The sequence below is a fragment of the Crocodylus porosus genome, unplaced genomic scaffold (assembly GCF_001723895.1).
Source record: "Crocodylus porosus isolate Cpor-Errol unplaced genomic scaffold, CroPor_comp1, whole genome shotgun sequence".
Taxonomy (NCBI): Eukaryota; Metazoa; Chordata; order Crocodylia; family Crocodylidae; genus Crocodylus; species Crocodylus porosus.
The window spans coordinates 423,129-444,598 of record NW_017728915.1 but is presented as its reverse complement, the minus strand read 5'-3'; the positions used below and the strand labels follow the sequence as shown (position 1 = coordinate 444,598).

General features: G+C 40.9%; 2 protein-coding genes across 2 annotated transcripts in view; both read right to left on the bottom strand.

The window, feature by feature from the left end:
* Positions 1 to 21,470, bottom strand: part of LOC109310322 (sphingomyelin phosphodiesterase 3-like) — a 250,464-nt gene that overhangs the window by 119,668 nt on the left and 109,326 nt on the right. The window lies entirely within an intron of this gene.
* LOC109310321 (sphingomyelin phosphodiesterase 3-like) overlaps positions 5,435 to 21,470 on the bottom strand; it is an 80,009-nt gene continuing 63,973 nt past the window's right edge. Inside the window, exons 2-5 of the mRNA XM_019535403.1 lie at positions 18,551 to 18,640; positions 14,258 to 14,321; positions 9,947 to 10,109; positions 5,435 to 6,306 (exon numbers count right to left, since the gene is read on the bottom strand). Coding sequence (XP_019390948.1) covers positions 6,205 to 6,306; positions 9,947 to 10,109; positions 14,258 to 14,321; positions 18,551 to 18,640 — 419 coding nt within the window. The 3' untranslated portion in view covers positions 5,435 to 6,204. The remainder of the gene's footprint in view (positions 6,307 to 9,946; positions 10,110 to 14,257; positions 14,322 to 18,550; positions 18,641 to 21,470) is intronic.

Here is a 21,470-nt window from a genome sequence, read left to right as displayed (position 1 = left end):
CTGACTTCCTGCCCTTTGGGCAGGGGGCTGGACTCGATGATCTCCCAAGGTCCCTTCCAGCCGTAATGTCTATGAAATCTATGAAATAACAAGGAACTCTTGATTTGTGAAGTTTTCTGTTGCAATTAGCATTTGAGAGACAGCAGAAGGATAGTGTAATGCTCAAAGCACTGGAGATGGACTTGAAATCTGGGTTTTGGACTGCCATAGATTCCCTCTGTAAGTCACTTGTCTTCATAATATGACAAGAGGGAAATGGGGAAGGGGGAACATCTGAGAGATGTTCAATATGCCTACGAAAGAGGGATTAAAAAGTGCTGATATTTCACATGCTTGCTTTATTTAGATTAGCCCCAAACCCTCAGTTGTAGGGCTCAATCCAGCAGGATGCAGCTTCCTGCAATTTCCTATGAAGTTAATAATGAGTAACATTAACCCTTTCCTGAGTAGCCAATCTTTCTTGGTTCTTTACACTGGGTCTGTGCCACAGCCATGACATGAGAGGATACTGACCAATCATAAGTCTTCTCTCCAGACTAAATCCTAGTTCTTTCAGGCATTCTTTCCCAGTCTCTAGTCATTTTTATCATACTCCACTTGATTCCTTCCAATTTGTCCACATCTTTCTTGAAATGTGGGGCTCAAAACTGAACACAGTACTCCAGGGGAGTCTTCACCAGTCCCAAATATAGCAGAAGAACAAGTTCCCTGGATTTGCAAGCAATACTTATGTTTGCACAATTCCTGAAACAGTGAGATTTTTACTTTGTGTGCCTTGATACTCTTGTAAAATAAACAGTAATAATATTGGGGAAAGGCGGAATGATTAAAGCGAAGAACTCAATGAAGGATTCAAATTTCTATAAGTGGCAGCAGACTTTTTTCAATATTTATTTTTAGACTCCGATATATTGTAACCAAAGTAATAAGTAGACTGCAAGGAAACATTTGAGCCTTGAAGTTTTATTAACTCATTTGCATCATCCAATAATTCCTTTCAGCACCAATAAGGAAAAGAAAAAGTAATCTTTTTCAAAATATCTTGTTTTTATCGGGTATAAGTTTGTGGTTTTCATACAGGCAGAGAAACCAATGAACATGTTTGGTTTTTTTGCTGTTTTTTTTAAATACATTTATAACAAAATGTCAGAAGGTGTGTGCTTACCATATAAAAACATTAGATTCTCAGAAGGATACAATACCGAAAAATCATTGAAATAAAAAAAGATTATTTTATATAGGATTTCTAAACCTTAGCAATAATACACTATTTAAAAAGCATCAAAATTAATAATCATATTTAAAACAAGATGGCAAGGACAAGTGAAATCTTCAGTAACACTGTGACCATGGATAACTGAGGCAGGAGTTTTTTCTATACACTTTACTATGCATTCTTCTTCTTATCCCTCTTGACCCAAAGGCAGGGAAAAACATTTCATTTTCAGAGCTGATGATATGTATTAAATCTGACAAGCTGTACTTGGGCCAATAAAGTGGCTCAAAAGCAGTTCTGATACTAAACTGTACAAACTCAGGTCTGTTTAATCTGTATCACTGAATGAATGCCATTTAAAACACACCAACCAACAAAATTTTCCAAGGGTCCCCTAATAAATCTTCATGCTTCATCCAACAAGTAGGGCTGGGGTGTAATGCAACTGACTGAAAGCATCTGAGGCAAGATATTGCAGTAACCTGCATGAGAGGTTATTGGTAACCTCCTTCGAAGAGACCAGCTTTCAAAGTACCCTCAGTTGTAGGGCTCAATCCAGCAGGATGCAGCTTCCTGCAATTTCCTATGACGTCAATAATGAGTAAAATTAACCCTTTCCTGAGTAGCCAATTTTTCTTGGTTCTTTACACTGGGTCTGTACCACAGCCATGACATGAGAGGACACTGACCAATCATAAATATAGCATTATACTGTAGAGCATTGTCTTTGGATTTCTTCTACAATATATTGTCAGGTTCACTCAGAGCTTGAGACATGTTGTAGTACAATTCCTCATTAGATCATAAATAGGTATTTGTGTGTGTTACCTTTTTTTAAAGCTGTTAGGTGACACTTACCTACAATATCTACGTGCATGCCATCAAGAACTAATACTGAGGTTCAGTGATACTAATTATTTAATGAAAAGGAGTATGATGACCAAGGAGTATGATCACACCCACTCTTTGGAGACAGCTGAAATTCTTATGCGGAGTGGAGAGAATAGCTGTTGTGTAAATTTAACTCAAACTGTTTATAGAGCACATACTGCTGTTAGGCTTGGTCATACTGCCCTTAATCAGGCTTGGATTGACCTCTGAGGAATTGCTTGTGGTTTAATTTCCTGTGGACTAATTTTATGGAATCACTGAAAAAAAAATTCAGCACATGTCGTGAGTTCTAAGGCAAACACCAAATACCCTGCCAGTATCATTGTCTGAATTAATTCTCTCGGAACCATCATATAGAATAAGAGTAATGACAGAATTTTGGTTTCTTCACCTGACACACTGTTTTCTGGAGCGGAAAGCATATGCTCTGCTATTTCCCACTACAGATACTCTAAATCCCTCAAGCATATCAAGGCATCAGAAGGCACAGGGTTGATGCAATAAAGCAAGGAGCATTTATACACAATGGCATCACAATGCTGTACCTCTCAGCATCATCCTTTTGCAAAGTTAGATCCATAAGACAGTAAATTAGTAAGAACTAACTACATTGGTTAGTATTTTCTTTAAAATAGAGACTGTTTTACAACTATTTTGCGACCATTAAAAACAGATCACTGAAAAACTAACATCAAAATCTAAAACCGTTTACTTCAAAATTGAAAAAATATTTCTCAACGTATCTCAAAAAGTTGACGAAAGTGCCTGGTGTTTTAGTCGGCATGGATTTCACAGAACTAAACTGAAAATAATTTAGACTACATTAGTTTTACTGTAAATAATGTAACCTTGTTTGGCAGTAATTTTTATGATTATATCCCACACAGTGTCAAATTTAGCTACTCTAACTGATATTTAGTGAATTTGGTATCAAACTAATTTACATTAGGAAAGCTATTAAAAATACTGTAAGATTTAATTTTACTATTGATAGCAATATGGTAGCAGAGCTGCTGGAGAGTGCACAAATTCCTACTGATACTGTTTTTAAAAAGGTTAATAAAATACAAGCAAGATAGAAAATAGGATTAAAAGCACTATTTCAGGTACAAGTCTTTCTCAGTTCAAGGGAGAGCTAAGAAACCATATGTGCTCATGAGTATGTAAAGAAATCTGCCCAGAGGAGAACAGGCGGGGAAGTGGGCTAGCACACAAAAACTTCCAACTCTATAAGCTTCAGCCTTTAGCCCCTCTTCTGTCCCAAAGGGGGGAACCAGTCTGGTTTCATTCTAGTCTCTATTTGGTGCACATTGCCAACCACCATGCAGTTTGGCACAATTTAGTTATAAGAGGAAGTCTGTTCAAAGGAGGTGAAGACAGGAAAATGGGAGAAATGACAAGTCAAGGTTGAGCTGCACTGGCAGAGCCGGGAACTTGCATAGCCCTGCTGAGGTCTAGCCAAATCTCTCAGTCCTTTACTTTCATGATCACTATGGTCTCCTCTATATGCAGAGTGATTGATACTGGTTTAACTAAAATGTTGATTTAAAAAAAATCCAGTTAGCTACACTAGGAAGTTGCACAGACTCTACAGCATGTGTAGATGAAATGAAGGCCCATAATTAGAGTGGTGGGTTTTTAAAAACACCGCTTCAACTTAGAGCCAATTAAACCCCCGTGTCATGCACACACCCAACTTGCCTGCCTCTCTGGTGGTAAGGAGAGGAGAGCGAGCTACTGGTGGGGGGAGCGGTCCCTGGGCTGCGGGGGGCTGATGCTTCCCTCAGTGATGCCCCCCGCCCCCACCAGGCAGCACCCAGCTTGGGCAGTCCCAGGGGGCACTACAGCTGCGGAAGGAAGCAACCGGGCCCCTACGTAGTTCAGGCAGGCAGGCTCCAGGGGGGGAAAAAAATGGATCAGGCTCACCACTTTTCTTGGGTGGAGCTTGCCTTCCTGTGCTGCTATCAGGTTGCCTGCAGGGCTTCCTGCAGAGTTGTGGAGCTGCATGAAGCCTGGTGCTTCGCTCCGCAGCTGTAGGGGCAGCAAACTAAAATTTCTCAGAAGACTTTTAGTTTGTTGCACCCCAAGTCATTTAAGGCGCATTATGCCACTGAATTTCCTACAACAGCTGGAATTAATGCGCAATACGCTGCTGAGGCATGAAAACACCAACACCATTAAAGCGATGCAAAAGCATTTAGCCCACTTTAAAGTGTCATGCACACACACTCCTCATTTCGTCTACACATAGCCTTAGTTGCTATTTAAACCTTTGTTGTTATTTTGGCTTTGTTTTATCCTATTTGCAACAGGTTTATGCTAAACCAGAATAAGCATACACACAGGAGTCTGTGATAGTTTAACTGAAACATTTAAACAGAAACAAGTGTGTGTGTGTGTGTGTGTGTGTGTGTGTGTGTGTGTGTATAGCTAAAGCTTAAATTTACATAGTCTTCCATTTTCTTTAAAAAAAGAAATAGGAAAGGAATGGAGAAAACACTTTATAACATAAAATAGGGTTAGACTGAAGGAAAACATAAGTATTAAGTTGGCTTAATAAGTAAAGGATATATAGCTGATGTTGTGGGCCCAGCAGTATCTCCCACCAGTTTTGATGGAACAATGCACTTTTCTTCAGAGCAGTGTCCCCTTCTGCTGCCATGTGTGCCCTTGCTCTTGTCTCATTTTAAATCCTTAAAAAAACAAGGGGGGGGAGAAGCCCCCAGTTATTAATCTCACCCCTAATTTTTTGTTTAATAATTTAGGGTCAGAGAGGTAAGAAGGGATAGGGTAGGTGAGAAGGTCTTGGGGACAGAAAGGTAAAGAGAATCAATGCTAAGATGCATCTACATGGTGGGGGAAAAAAAATCAAATGGTCAAGACTCCTATGAAGTCCATGAGTGTATAAACAATGTGGGATCACCTCTAACACATGAAAAATTACCTTCAGTTCAGAAGAGAGGTCTTTTATATTAGGATTCACAGTTCCATTCTCTTTATTCTGCTGCCAGCTACCATTTTCTGGTTCTCTCAAAATATATTCGTTCCTTTGAAAATCAATCTTACACTGTCTTTATTTCTCTTACTCGGCTCCGTTTCCTGAAAACATCGCTTTCTCTGTTCATGTTTAACCCAATATCTAGCATGCATCTTACAAGCTATTTCTTAACTCTTTCCAGCAAAGGCAGAACATTGGCTCCAGTGTTACCAGCAGTACTACATGAATCTATTTACACTATCATAACATGCTCTGTTTCCTCGTACTGGAAATAGAACGGCTTTAGATGTGGGAAAGGAAAATAAAAGGTAGATAAATAACAGTAGAAGTGAATTTTGAATGTTTAATTTCTCAATTTTCAGTCTCATCCTTAAACTGAGGGCTCTGAAAGAAAAATCTTTATCTGCAAACTGAACATAGATTTTAGTTTTAAAACCCATCAAGCTAATTGAAAAATTGCTAGCCAGTCCCAGAATACTTTTCTTTGGCTAGTTTCTGACTTTGAATTCCCATTTCTATTTTTATTTTCCCCCATGGTATCTTAATGACTATTTTGTGTCAAAGTGGCATGCAATGCGGGCGCATGCTACTGACACAGGCATGCTACTACAACATTAACAGGCTAAAAAAGAGAAAAGAAAAGAAAAGAAAAAAGTTTTAGTTTCTTAATTATACAAAGAAATTATGCAAAAACCATTGGGCAGCACTAACTCACAGACCGATTACAAACTAAATTGTGCTATATATTAGTATAAAAACATATTTTAGTAAGAATGGCACTGGTTCAAAAGGAACTGGGACTTCTATCTTGGTTCCTTTCAGTCCACAGTGAAAGTATTGAGATAAAGGCCTGCCCTGTTGCCTGAGCAACTTGTGATAGTGGTTTGTTACTGGTCCAAACCCACATAATTTCTTCCCTCTTTATGTCCCCAAATGTTGGTACATTTTGGAGGGGAACTTGAAAGGAGATGGAGTTGGGGATAGCATGGGTCAGGTCCAGTAATTTTTCTTAATGTGGCACCAGCAACATTCTTCCCTATCTTCTTCTATACGTCACAAGTTGAAACTTTCTGCTTCTGATCTTCTAAGCTGGTCAGTTTTAAGGATCATCTTCCCCCGTAGATACCATCAGACGCATGGCAACAGGCAGATGGTCTGTCAAACCTGCTAACTGGGTAATAAAGCTGAACTCTTCCACGTCCTGTAGAGAAAAAGGGGATAGTTCCAAAATCAGTGTGGTATGTTCTCTCATACATCAAGCCAGGATTTACTGTCTCCTCTCAGCTGACTTTCTGAAGTTTAAAATGTGTCTCCCTGGTTTTATGGATAGGGACTCCATAGTGTTAGTGAGGAGCCAGCCAGAGTACCTCTGCAGGGAGACAGGGTAATTGGTGCACATAAGGGATCAGTGCCACTGCTGGAATCTCTCCACTATAACGCACAGATGCTATAACAGTAATGAACAGGGTTGAATCTATTGGGGAAGGGTCCTGACTGCAGTAGCTAGAATATTTAAAATAAACTAAAGGATTTAGGCATCCAGGTCTGAGGTTCATTTGAAACTTCCAGCCTGTATCCTGGGAAAACTTCAGTATGAATAACAACATTCTGCCTACATATATTTCTCTTGCATTTCTCTTAGTTTACTCTTGTAACATAGTGTCTTGTTGCTGAGAGCTACTAAACAGCTGTTGCTCTAATGAAGCCAGAGACAGCTTTTCTCTCATTCCCCAGGAAGTGGTAAGTATAAAGAGTGCATCTAATAATCACCCAGAAAAGCTACATTTGAGAAACATTAAAATTGTAAAGCAAGCACTCAAAAGGTAGGCAATGCCAGAATGAAAGTTTCCTATACAACCTCAATTTGGCAACTTTGTGCATATGCATTATGATAGACTAGTGACATGATAGCACGCTATTTTCCTCCCAAAGGACCTCTGCCTCATTTAGTGGACAGGATGTATAATTCCCACTGAGTGTACAGCTGTTCTATATTTCATTTTATTTTTGCTGTTCAGTGAACTGCCTCAGGCCTTATTTCAGCACATCATTCAATGCCTGGTTCTGCATACAAAAATCATCACTTATGGGCTTTTTATGGTGGTCAATCTCTAGCATGGAAGTGTTTCTTGGGGTTTATTTTCTGAACCATCTGTAACTCCACAACACCCCTAGAATTAATATTACTCCCAGTTCATTGATTAGTAACTGAGGAACAGAAACATGTTTTATTTATTAGATTTCTATGCTGCCCTCCTCAGAAAAGGCTCAAGGCAGTTTAGCATTACAAACAAGGAAATTATAACAGATAAAATAATTAAAGTGTTTATTAATTTTAAGTTGCTCAATTTGAGAAATCTGTGATTTTTCAGAGAGCATTTTACAGCAGTGCTTGTTCAAAGTAGAGCATTCATTAACTTCAAGGGTAGTTATGAGTGGCCAAAAGTTCTGCAAATCAGACCCCAGTGTCAAGTCAAGTCAGGCATCCAGGCAATGAGAAAAAACATTATTGATTACCTTTGAAGAAATTTTAAATGGCTTGCCCAGCATCTCAGAAACCCCATGGCAGCAACAAGCTAAAAAACATGTTCTTCAGAATAGCATTCACCTGTCTAAATTAACAAGACCCTTGTTTCTCTTCTTGTAGTTCAAACATTATACAGCTTTCAACTTCTGCAACAAATGTGGCAGGAGTCCAACATTCAAAAGTCTCACTAACTACAAAACTCTCATTTGTTCACAGAATGCTGCCCATTCTATCCCGTGGGGAAGAAACATTATGCAATCGTGTGTTAGAACATACCATAGTGAATATGTATAAGGCAGACAAGTTAAGCTTATACATGCAAGCTTAATTTTGGCATTCCCTAAATCTAATGTCATTTCCTTTATCCTTAGGGGAGAAAAAACTAAAAAGAAAAAAAAAAGAGAAAAATCCATATTTCATCATGTGCAACCATATTGCTATGAGCAAGTTTAGAAATGTTGGAACCTCTGCCACTCAAGCTAACAGAGAAGGTGGTGTCAGGTTGTGAGCTATCAGAGGGAGGTAAGGCACTTGTTTTGACAATTGGTTTCATAGATATTTGTTGGTGGGAGAAGAATATGAAGATTCAGGCATTCTGGTTGCAACCTAGGTACTGAAGGGAATGTTGTCTTTTTTTTTTTTTTTTTTAACAGACCCCTCTAGCATGCTAGCCTGCTCTAGTCCAAGGCCTCCTTCTAGTCAAGCACCTACTTATTCCTTTGGGTCCAGCTCCTCAACCTCCCTATATCCCAGTCTACATCAGTCAGATGAACAAGGGTAAGGAAAATTCTGTTCAGTTCCAGAATGGAGCATGTCCAGTGCACATGGTACTTCAGCGAATTTAGCTACCAAACTAACCTCTCTGCTTAGAAGACAATCTTAAATAGGTTTCTTTGCGTGCAGAAAATGAAATATCCTTTACATAACACCACTCCCTCGTTCCATCTCCTGTGGAGCTTCTCACAGAAAGTTGTATAGATACTTTTTAATACAGATATATAGTTGTATAGATACTTAATACTTAAAAGTAATTTTCCCTACCCTTGTTCTAACTGTATCACCTATTATATAACTATACACACACATTAAAAAACCCTCAGGTTACAAAGTTAAGCATTCAAAAATTAGAAAATGTCAGAATGAAGGATGCCTGGGCACAATTAATTTGCCCTCCCCATGCACATGCATACATGGAGCCCTTACATTTTCACAGACTTCCTTTTACACAGGACCTTGCCTTTTTGGTGGTCCTACAGTGAGCAGTGTCAGGCAATGTTATGCATAGACAGTGTTACCAACTCTGTCTATAATATAGGATTATGGTGAAGGTTTATTTAGAATAAAATAAAACCCTTTTAAAGATCTTCTAGATCAGGGGTTCTCAATCTCAGGCCATGGTTTGCCTGCTGGTCCACAGCATAGTCAGCTGCTGGACTGGAAGTGGCTGTGGACCAGAAAACCGTGGCCCCCCAGAGCCAGGTGGAGAGGTTCCTTTCACAGGCGCCCGTGGTAGCACAGGGTTTGGACTATCCTCCCGTATGAGGGGTGGGGGTATCCTTACCTGTCTGCTGGCCAGAAATTCTGGCCATGGTCAGCTGTGACTGCTGGGCCATGGTTTGCCGAGCAGCAGCCACTTAAAAATTTGCGAAGCCCTGTACTAGATGAAGGTTGTATGAAAAGATGTTTTTTGTCATCATCATCTGTTAATTCAAAAAGGATACACTACAAAGTTTTAAGAAAAGTTCAGAGACCATCACGTAAAAGATAAGAATGCCAGTAGATGTAAGGATGAAAAGCTTCTGACCCACAATAATTATTTCTGATAAATTTAAGGACATGACCTGTATTACAGCAGTTAGTAACAAGTTGATTACCTGGAGTCCCCAACCAATTGCTAGTTACTACACAAATATATTAAAAGATATTAGATCACACACTCACTAGTGCTACGTGAAATATGGACTTGGGCATCAAACTCCTTTCAGCTAAACCTGTTTTTGAGGTTTTATGCATTCCTGATCCTCAGCTTATGTTCATAGAAGTCTGATCAAACATGATCTGATATTGCTTGTACAGCTGAGAAGCTGATAAATCACTCCTATACCCACAAAAGTCACTCCTTTCTCACTCCAGAAGTCCCAGAAATTAGAAGAAGTCAGGTAATACCAGCAAAAGGGGTCTGAATGATGGACTTCCTTTAAAGACACTTTAGAAACTTGAATTTAAATTAACTCCTCTCAGGAAACCTATAGGAGCTGATGTACCGTCCAAGCATTTCACACTGAGTTACGGTTTATTTTATTGTAAAACTCACCACTTTCCATTCCAGATAGAGACCCTCTTCTGTGTAAAGCATGTAGTCAATCCTTCTCCCATTGCCTTTTAGTGATGACTTCCTCCCCTTTTGACTTGAACTATGGTTCTTGCTGGTGGGATAGACTAGGTACCTTTTCCTTCCTTCTTCATTTTCCAGCACCCTGTTTTACAAAAAACACAGGCCTATTAAAGGTCTTCCAGTTCTGTTCCAATGTGTATGACAAGGTACCATCTTTTGTATTACAACAGGGCCCATGGGTCCTCATTTGTGCTGGGTATTGATAAATACAAAGTAAGAGCTGGTACCTGCTGACAGGATTTACAGTATAATCAGTTGTGGTCCAAAATACCTTTTTCCAGCCATATATTTTTTTGTGTGGAAGGGGGTAGTAATTTGCAGATGACTTAAGTGCAAAAACTCTGCTCTTACATTCTTAAAGTGAGTCTCTTAATGTGTGCATTAAGTTCTGTCCATGTCGGTCAGTGCCCAAAGTCAGTACCATGGAAAGCAGAATTTTCTGGGTCAAGATGAATCCTATAGCTCTAAGAAGTGGATTTTGCTCCTGAAACCTGCAGTGTATTGCATCAGTCTTTCCTCATTGAAACTTAATAATTATACAGCTACCAGTATGGGAAACTAAGTCTTGCAGATTACTTTAGAATAGACTTTTGTGCTTTGATCAGAGTGGACAAATGTATCTCAGTGTAATGTCTTTCTAAATCACTTGAATTTGGATAGGAATGTTTTGCATAGGATCCCTGAACAGTATCATAAACTGGTTTATCAGTTTGAATCTATGTATTTGACAGAGTATTACTGAAACAATTACATTTAATCTAAACTCAAACTAAATAGCAGTTAAAAAAGATTTGATTTATTCTCATATGGCAATATACAGAGGTTAAATAGTCCTTACTACACCCCTTTAAAGTAGGTAGGTATAATTCCCATTGGACTTTGGGGCCCTGTTACATGGTAATTTTAGGTGCTGCTGGACCTCTTAACCCCTAGACTGGGTTTTAACTAGCTCAACACTTTTAACTGGCTTAAAGCACTCATAACGTGTTTCAAAGTTACATGACTTCAGGGCAGGATTCTCTGTGATCTGCATAACCTTGCTCCTGTTCTATTAAAGTGTGTTCACTCCCCACAGCTGTGGCACTCAAGCTGAAGTTCTCCAGTATCCTAGGATGCAGTGGACCCTTCTCCACATGGTGTTTCAGTTCACAGCTGAAGATGGTGACAGCCTGAGGTAAACTGGAGCTGGTAGGGAGTGAGGCATGGAAAGCTGGAATTGGTGCACGAGGATGGTGCTGCAGGGCAGCCAGAGCATGGGCCAGCACAAGAGAAAGAGGAAAGTTGTGTGAGATGGTGCCAAGTATGCAGAGGGCAATGTGCAGGGGGGGCTCTGGCACTGGCTCTGCTACCTGGCCCAGGGAGGCACTGACTGCTCCATTGTTGCCTCACCCAGGAGAAATGCATTGCACTGCCCTGCTGGTTTCCTCCCACGGCTGCTGGGAGCATTTAGCAGTGGCGGTAGTGATGGTGAGGAGGGGAGGGGAGGAGAAAGAAGGATGAGGGGAAGGCAATGCCTCATCATGGGGAGCCACCAGCATACTGCCTGCACCAGGCTCCAGGGGAGGCAGGTGATATTGATAGTTGCATGTTCCTGCCCCCACCCCTCTCAATCCATCTCTCACACCCCTGCCCAGACAGCAGGGATAGGATCTTGTCCTGGCTCACCAGGCCTCTAGTGGCAAGTCATAGCTGTGCAAGTGGGACAGTCAGAATGTTTTTAGCCTTAAGGTGTGACTGCTCCAAACTCCATGCTAGCACTAAAGTGATCAACATTTGTCTGATTTACAGCACAAGGTGTAACAGGTTCTTAGTCATGCTAGCTGCTGCCATATCTGGTGATAATTACGATTAGAATTCGAGTTTCTAATGCCCAGTGTTGCACTAGGGCCAATACACCATTCCTCTCCTAATTTAACTTTTACAAATCACCTCTGTACTAGTCTGGTCAATTATATACATCTTGAGTACATTGCAAAAGTAAAAACCATCAGACATGGAAGTAGCACTGATTTACTTTCTTATATCCTATTAAGGGATAAACTTGTGCTCAAGGAGTTTTGTTAAAAATAAACATAAAATTAAAATTATTAATAATACATGTGTAAAAGTAACGGGCTGTATTCTGTAATTGTGGAGAAAAGTCATGCACAGTTGTGCAAGCAACAATGTGTCCACATTTTGTACATGCAGCTACTGCATTTGCACATACTGCTGCAGCAACTGCACATGCAGGACATCAGACTTACAAGTGCTTATTAGCAAATGCAGCAATAGTAATATTGCATGTAACTCAGACATGCAAATGTGTACACTGTGCATTGATTCTTCTAAAAATTTGGCCCCAAATGTACCAACAAATGATTTTCAAAACAGAATAGTTGAAAATCATTTCCTCTACTTACCTGCCAGAACCTGAGCTCAGGGTTTTGTGGTTTCCCTTGTAAGAGTTGATTACATCATTAAGCTACATCATCAACTGTCGCAGGAGAAACACTGAGCCATGAACTTGGGTCCTAGCAGGTACAAAGCCTTTAAGTTTACCTTGGAAAAAAATAAGACATGACCTGATTACCTGACATTTTTAAATGATTTTGAAAGGGTGACATCATCAGTAATTCTCCTGTGTGTATATGGGCATGTGTGTGTTAGATGAGAGACACCAGACCTGTTTGAAATGTTTGAGAGTGAAAACCATCCCCTGGTTTCACCATTTCTCAACATCCCCTATTGTAGAAGGTTCTGAACTGGAAAAAGGCAAGTATCACAACACTAACAAAAAACATTAATTTTTTGGCAAATTAGGAATAAATGCAAATGATGCAACTTATTACACTTGATTCTTATAAGCAGTGTTTTACCGACCTTTGAAAGATAAAAACTGTAACAAAAAGCTGTGGCAGGTTATAAGTCTGTGGCAAATGAAGGCTTCTGATTTATTTAAGAATCAAGGTTCTGATCATTATTGAAGTCCTAGACCTAATAACTAGCTCACAAAGGGAAATTTTCATTCATCTGTGTTATTTCAAATTTGAACGATTATCTAATAAATTATGTTCAATTAATTTATTCAAGCATTCTCAATCTGTAATATGGTAAATCAAACTGTTTTCTTGAATCTAAAAGAGAATTTCACAAGTAGCATAGTTTTCAGAGCTGGCTGTAAAACAATCTGGTTGTGATAAAATGGATCATTCCTGAAAGTAAGCAGCCAATCTTTACTTTGCTAAAGCAAACACTTGAGCAAGGCTGGACTAATACCGAAAATTCTCTACATTGTATCTTTTAGTAAAAAGATAGATGTGCTTCAGTCATACTTGCAACCCTTTTATATTTACTTTTTGTGATCATTTCATTGAGTGAGTTACCTACACAAGTGCTCATGAAAAAGGAGTTTTAATTGCTACCTGTCACATTAAGGTTTAGATTTACACGCATCAGAGAACTTCGTTTAAGTAATCAACCCAGCTAATCAACCAAGATAATTTCTAATAGTGATCAGATTTTTTGTGCTGAACACAAGCACATAATGACACATGGGGTGCATCTACATATGCATTTTAATGTAGACTCCACAGTAAAGTATCACTGTTTACATGTGCACTGGCATTAGGCTTGGTAAACTAATTCTGCTGTAGGATAGTAGTGTCAGGGATAGTACTATCCTAGAGCACAGAACTTTATTGTGCTGAAACACATGTGTAGATAGTAACTGGGGGCATAAATTGCACCCTGTCAGCCCAGCCAGCTGGGCCTGGCTCAATTTGCTGTACGCATGTAGATGATGCGCACATGTAGATGATGTGCCCAGGAGCTGCTTACTCCAGCTCAGCTTCTCCAGAATTTATTTCTTCACAATAATTGTATGTGTAGATGTACTCATGGAGGTTAGGGAACTGTAACTGGTGACATTTAACCTTTCAACACAGAGTTTGGGTGAGTCATCCCACAAATCAGAAAATTAATGTAGGTCTACTCTTTCAGGCATCCCAATACCCCACCCAAATAGGAATCCATAGTGTCAAAACATGCCAACCTATTGTGGTTTTTCCTAAATTCTTTGAAATAATTGCTCTGTTATTTTTCTGTAGTTAAGATATGAGTGAAAGTTAAAAGCTAGCGTTTTCCAGTGGGTGGCTTAAGTCTAAAAAGACTGACAATCACTGGACTAAATCAGAATTGGAAACCACAGGGAACTGACTAAATGATGAAAGAGAGAGAGAGGGTGCATACTTCTGTAGATTATCTGGAGTGCACACTTCATCATCATATAATCCTTCAGGATCTAGCAAGGTACCTGTGAACAGAAAGGAACAAGTGACTGAATCAGCATACCTACTGCTGCTTGCACCTTGTGTAGTTATTTATGGAAGTACAAAGATAGCATACAGGCGTGAATCAAAGTGCATTAAAGGCGATATCATTTTAAACTCTCTTTGCAGTTGCTTTTGGACTAGGGTAAGGTGATATTGATATATGGGTTTAATGAAATATCTGTCCTCTTTTCAGGGACTTTAAGCCTTGTCCTTTATAATCCAGTTAAGAAATGTTGGGGTTTACCCAGAGCAACCTGGAAGACAGTCACCTCACGTTCTGGGAAACACAGGGCCAGGGCAGCTCCTTCCTTGCCCTGCACAACAGGTACGCTCCCCTTCTCACATGAGGTGGCCAGAAGGGGAGGATGGCTTGTCTAGCCCTCCAACTACTACCCCATTCTCTTCATCTATGTGGGAACTAATGACATGGCCAGGAGTAATCCAGACCAGGTCATAAGCGACTAAAGGGCTCTAGGGTAACACCGGAAGAGGAGGAGGGTAAGCTGCTTGCTACTACTGCCAAGAGGAGGTGTAAGGTGGTGGTGGTCAGGGACTTTCTCCAGCAGGGCAGTGAGGGACCCATCTGCCGGCCAGAACCCCTAGCCCATGAGGTCTGCTGCCTCCCAGGGGCTCGTGCATCTGAGATGTAGTGGAGAGGATCCCCAGCCTCATTCAGCCCTCCAACTACTACCCCATGCTCCTCATCTATGTGGGAACTAATGACATGGCCAGGAGTAATCCAGACCAGGTCATGAGCAACTATAGGACTCTGGGGGCTGGGCTCAAGGGGTCGGGGGTCCAGGTAGTCTTTATTTCTGTACTCCCTGTTTCAGGCCATGGTCCCAGAAGGAGAGGATGAATTGAGGAAGTGGACCAGTGAGTCTGATGCTGGTGCCACTGAAAAGGCTTTGGATTCCTTGACCACGGCATGCACTTCAGGGGGAGAGAACTCCTGGAAAGGAATGGCATCCACCTCACAAGGAAAGGTAAGTCCCTGTTCGCGGCCAGGATGGCCGATCTTTTGGACAGGGCTTTAAAATAAGATTGCTGGGGGACAGGGATACACAAATTCCAACATGTCCTGGGATCAACATACAAGTAAGCTCTGTATATAGGGACACTGGGAGAGCCACTTTTGTGGGAGCTGAGGGAATAGTTTCCCCATCACTGGGACAGGAAAATGGGGGCCTCAATAGGAGGACTCGGGTTCCTATATACTAATGTCAGGAACATGGGGAACAAGCAGGAGGAGTTAGCTCTCCTATTCTCCAGTATGCATAATGACCTACTAGGGATTATGGAGACCTGGTAGGATGCCTCACATGACTGGAGTGTAGCTATAGAGGGCTACACCCTGCATAGAAGCGACTGGGTAGGGAAGAAAGGTGGAGTCATTGCTCCCTATGTGAAAGAGCAGTATACCTCCTTGGAGGCTGATATCAGCTCCCAAAATACACAACTTGAAACCCTGTGGGTCAAGTTGCGGGGGGCGCACAGTGAGAGTTACCTAACTGTAGGTGTATACTACAGACCACCAAACCAGGGGGAGGAACTCAATCTGGAGTTCACCCAAGAATTGACTGAGGCCACACGTGCATGTGACATAGTCATCATGTGCGATTTTAATTATCCAGACATCTCCTGGGAGGAACACTTGGGCAAGTTGGATCGGTCATGATCCTTCCTGAACTGTGTCAAGGAGGTGGGAGGTGTTCCTGACTCAGGAGGTGCATGGTCTGCTGCACCAGAGGTGATGCTGTGCTGGATTTGGTCCTGGACAAAGGAGATGGTTTGGTGACCAACTTAAATATAGAGGGAAGTCTGGGCAACAGTGACCATGAAACCATCATGTTCACTGTCTGACATAGGGCAAACAAATCAGATAACAGGATTGAAGTCTTGGACTTCAAAAATACAAATTTCAACAAGCTTAAGTCACTGGTAGGGCAAGTGCTGCAGGACCAGGGACCGAAAGTGAAAGATGTGCATGAAGAGTGGTTGTTCCTTAAGGACATGATCCTTGAAACACAAAGGAAGTCCATTCCCATGGGGGAGAAAAGATAACAGAAGGGCTGGGAAGCCCTCTTGCCTAAACAAGGAAATCATGGTCCTCTTAAGAAAGAAGAAAGAGGCTTATAAACAATGGAAGCTTGAGGTGGGTCCCAAGGAGGACTATTCCACGATGGCCTGAATTTGCAGGGAACAGATAAGACAGGCTAGAGTGGTGACCAAACTTAGATTAGCAATGGGAATCAAGGACAATAAGAAGTCCTTCCTTCAGCTACATAGGGAACAGCAGGAAAACAAAGGGGAGTGTGGGACCATTACTCAGCAACTCAGGAGAGCTGGTTACCCAGGAGAAAGCTGAACTCCTGAATGACTTCTTTCCCTCAGTTTTTCACTAGACCAAGAGGAAAACCATGCTAGGTAGATTAGAGGACGAGTATGGTAGGAATAATCACCCTCCTACTATTGCCGTAGAATTGTTGTATGGCCAATTAATAAAATTGGATGTATACAAGTCAGCAGGACCGGATGATCTTCATCTAAGAGTGCTGAAGGAGCTGGCCAAAGTCATTGCAAAACCCCTGGTGAAACTTTTCCAGAACTCGTGGTTCTTTGGAGAAGTCCCTGAGGACTGGAAGAGGGCCAATGTTGTGCCCATCCACAAGAAAGGCAGGAGGGAGGATCCAGGTAACTATAGGCCAACCAGCCTAATTTCCATCCTAGGAAAAAGCCTAGAAAAGTTCATCAAGGAGTCTATTTGTGATAAGCTTGCAGAAGGTAAGTTTCTGAATGACAGCCAGCATGGCTTTGTCATGGGCAGGTCTTGCCTCATCTTCTATGACCAGGTAACTCACCACCAGGACACAAGAGAGCAGGTTGACGTTGTATACCTAGACTTCCAGAAGGCCTTTGATCTAGTATTCGATGATGTCCTTGTGAGAAAATTGGAGGATTGTGGTCTTAACTCCGAGACAGTCAGGTGGGTGAGAAACTGGCTGCAGGATAGGACCCAGAGAGTCGTCGTGAACAGATCTGTATCATCCTAGCACAAAGTGGGCAGCAGTGTCCCTCAGGGATTGGCGATTGGTCCAGTACTTTTCAACATCTGTATTAATGATTTGGATGCGGGGGTGAAGAGCTCATTGGCCAAGTTCGTGTATGGCACCAAGTTATGGGGCAGTGTGGTCATGCTTGAAGATAGACAACAGATACAGGCAGACCTAGATAGGTTAGCAAGTTGGGTGGACTGGAACCTGATGAAGTTCAACTTTGAGAAATGTAAAGTGCTCCACCTCAGGACAAGCAACCCCCAACACATGTACTGGCTTGGCGGCACTAAACTGACTAGCACCACAAATGAAAGGGACCTGGGGGTAATAATAGACCACAGTGTGAATATGAGCCAGCAGTGTGATGCTGTAGCCAGTAAGGCAAATAATACTCTGGCATGTATCAATCGATGCAAAACCAAGGAGGTGATTCTTCCGCTCTACTCAGCATTGGTGAGACTGTAGCTGGAGTGCTGCATCCAATTCTGGGCACCACATTTTAACAAAGACATGGACAAGCTTAAGCGTGTCCAAAGAAGAGCCACCCATATGATCAGAGCCTTAAAAAGGCAAGCCATACGAGGAAAGGCTGAGGGATCTGGGACTCTCCAGCCTGAGGAAAAGAAAGCTGAGAGGGGATCTGGTAGCAACTTACCACTACGCTAGGGGAGTACATCAAGGGCTCAGTGAGCAACTGTTCACCAGGGCACCCAAGTGGAAAAACAGGAGTAATGACCAGAAACTCCTCAAAGATTGATTCAGGCTCAACATTAGCAAAAACTTCTTCACAGTCAGGGTGTCCAGACTGAAGTAAGCTCCCTCCCGAGGTGGTGCAATCACCTACCCTGGAAATCTTCAAGAGGAGACTAGACAGTCACCTTGCTGGGATCACCTGACCCCCAGTTATCTTTCCTGCTTGGTACATGGGGCTGGACCTGATGATCTTCCAAGGTCCCTTCTGGCCTTACAATTTATGAATTTATGCTTATATATACGTTGTTAGAGATAGTAACTGAAAACTGCAGCTTGTACATATTTAATTGCTACTAAATTATTGTTAGAATCCATTTGATGTGCCACATGCTACCATACACAGGTGCTGCATTGCAACGAAGGTTAAAATAGGTTCACCACTGATAGGACAAAAGCCTTACCAATTGCCCATGGTTTTTCCTCCCCAGGACCAAGTCTGCATGGGTCCTTGTACCGTGTAAACAGGGAATGCTGCTGCTCCAGCTTGTCCTCTGCAAGGAAAGCACAAATTCAAAGAAAGGCAAATCTATTACACAGTCTGTAGTCACAGGGGAAACACTAGTGTATATTGCTGCCATGTAAAAGGCAAGTTTAACTCTCCAGTCCAGTGGTGCATTTAATATTAGGAGTTCCTCCTGTCACTCTGTAGCAACTTTTCTGGCCATGCCTCCAGCAGCACTAATTTAATGGGGATTAATTTTGTTTTTAAGATATTAATAACAGTCTGTAGTTCATTAAAAGAAAAAGCAGAACCCCCTGAGTTGTGGCTGACAGATGATCTGTTGAAGCTGGCATGGTCCTGTGTGAACTTTTCATTTCAAGCAATTGCTATTTTATGACAAAAACATTTAAACTAAAAAATTCTTGTCAACAAGGAATGAACTAGAGGTTTTCTTGTCAAGAAGAAATGAACTAGAGGAGTTCACTTTTGACTAGACGTTTTCTTAAATGCCCCCCTTTTTGAATCAGTTGTAGTTTACTGCACTTAGTAGTAAATTAATGCCCCCTTTGTTTTCAAAGCAGGTTAGAGCCTTTGAAATGGAACAGTAGAAGTCTCACACTGCCTGGTTAATTTGCATCAATCCTGGCTTGGCAGGACAAGTTTCTAGACCATTCAATATCTAGCCTCTATCAGACTGCCAAGCAACACAGCAGGCCTTTCCTACTGTGGTGGTGGGGAGTATTCAGTTACTGAACCTCCAATTCATTTCATCTGGCCCATTCTACAGACAAGAAACAAGAAGTCTAGAGCAACAATGACAGAGTCTAGAATTGTGCTAGTTACTAAAAGCTGATCCTATATCAGCTGGATCTGTTCTTAAAGTTAACATTGATTTATATGTTTAAAATCCTTAAAGTAATATATTGTGATAAATGACATATAATCCTTAAAATAATGTATTGTGAGAAATGGAAATGTACACGCCATCATTTTTCTGTCACTGTTACTTTTGGCATTTCCAACTACCTCCACTTACTTTGTTTTTATGCTTACTTATTGCACCTTATCTTAATTTGGATCCACACGCCTTTGAAGCAGGGAGTAGAGTAGATACAGAAGTATTTACTGAAAGTTAGGAGCTATGCACTTTTGAAAATCCTACTAGGCTTTTCTGCCTTCTTAGTACCTAAATATCTTTTTTTTAAATCTAGCCCTGACCTTTACTATGCATTTGTATAACAGAGAACTGATCGCACTGGTGTCTTCCGGTGATTTTATAAATAGAAGTGAATAATATCCTCTTAGTCTCAATAGGCCTGAATTGCCACCACTATGTGTAGTATTTTTACACCATTATACAGAGGGTATACTTTATGCAGTGAGAAAGAGAATGGAAATAAGTCACTTATCCTGCTGCCTACTGCAGGAAAGTTAGCACCTTCATTAATTTCTCAGGTAGTTTTATTCTCTACAACACAAGCTTCAATCTACAACAAAACAAACCAAATTCTGTTTTCTCCAGTCACTAAGAGAAAACCCACTTTTCAAACTGGCTTTCCTCCTCTGCTTTCTTTCCAGAGAGCATTTAAAGCTCCCAGTGGGACATTCCCTCATTATCAGAATGCCCCACAGGTGAACATTCTTAACAGGGCTGTCTGTCTCTTTTTAAGGGGACAGACCACTCTGTCACAGAGACCAATTAACTTTATAATGGTGAGGTTTGTACGTACATAATTATTTTCAATAAGTCCACTGAGGATATAAATTTATGCTTCAGTTGTTTCACAGGATGTAGAATTTACTAAGCATATTACATAATAATTGAATGAAAGAGATAAATAGTATTTTATTGTTATTGTTGGTAATTAGAGTACTGAAGTAGTCCAAAACACACTCAGATATGCCATCTGTGTTCTCAATTTAATTTCTGCCTAATTGTTACCAACTATTCTCCATGCATTTTGAACCTAATGGCAAATATATACCAGCAGAACTATTTAAAATAGCAACAAACCATAGTATAAAGAAACAAATTAGTGCTTTAGGCAAGCAGTTTATGTGAGTTCTAATTCAGAATCTACTATTTCTGGTAGTGACCACTGCCCTCAAGAATGGTTGCAGAATCAGACCCTTACACTGAAAATATCAGCACTATTGTAAATCCAATACACTTTTTAAACCCTCAAATGGCTATCCCTCATTAATTTTCCTCTTTATAGTACTTCTACCTTTTAAAACTTTAGAATGTGTTATGAACTGTTCAGATTTCATACAGGGAACCCTGGAACATTCACAAGTTCCTGTGCTTTGTCTATTGTCAAGGCAACACTATCCATAAAAATGGTCTCTTTCTAAGTCAGAAATAAAAACTTGTTAAGGTTGAGCTCAACACATCACACATGCAGGATGCTGTTCAACATCAAGACTTCTCCTACAGGGGATCAATTCTATTTTTACCAAGTTTGCAAAAGGCAAGCTTCTGTTATCAGGAATTGTTAAATGGCAGTAGAATAACAAGAGTGACATGGCACTGGTAGCAAATTAAGTCATAGCAGGAAATTATCCATATGAAATCTAACTAGAGTTTAACCACCAACATCCAAGATTTACCCTTTGTCCCAGCCCTAGTTCCCACCAAAAGGGGTTAGAGGCAGGGAACAAATACAAATGTCAGTCTGGAAGCACATTAGCACTAACTGTCCATCACTCTCAAGACAGCTGTAAGGTATATGTGAGCAAGATAGCTATATGTGATTGTACCATTTATATCTTTTGCTATAGAACTAAAGGTGTAGCTCTCTATGTGAAGGAAAGCTACATGTCCCTGCAAGCTGAAGTTGGCGACCGGCATGGACAGCTAGAGACCCTCTGGGTAAAAA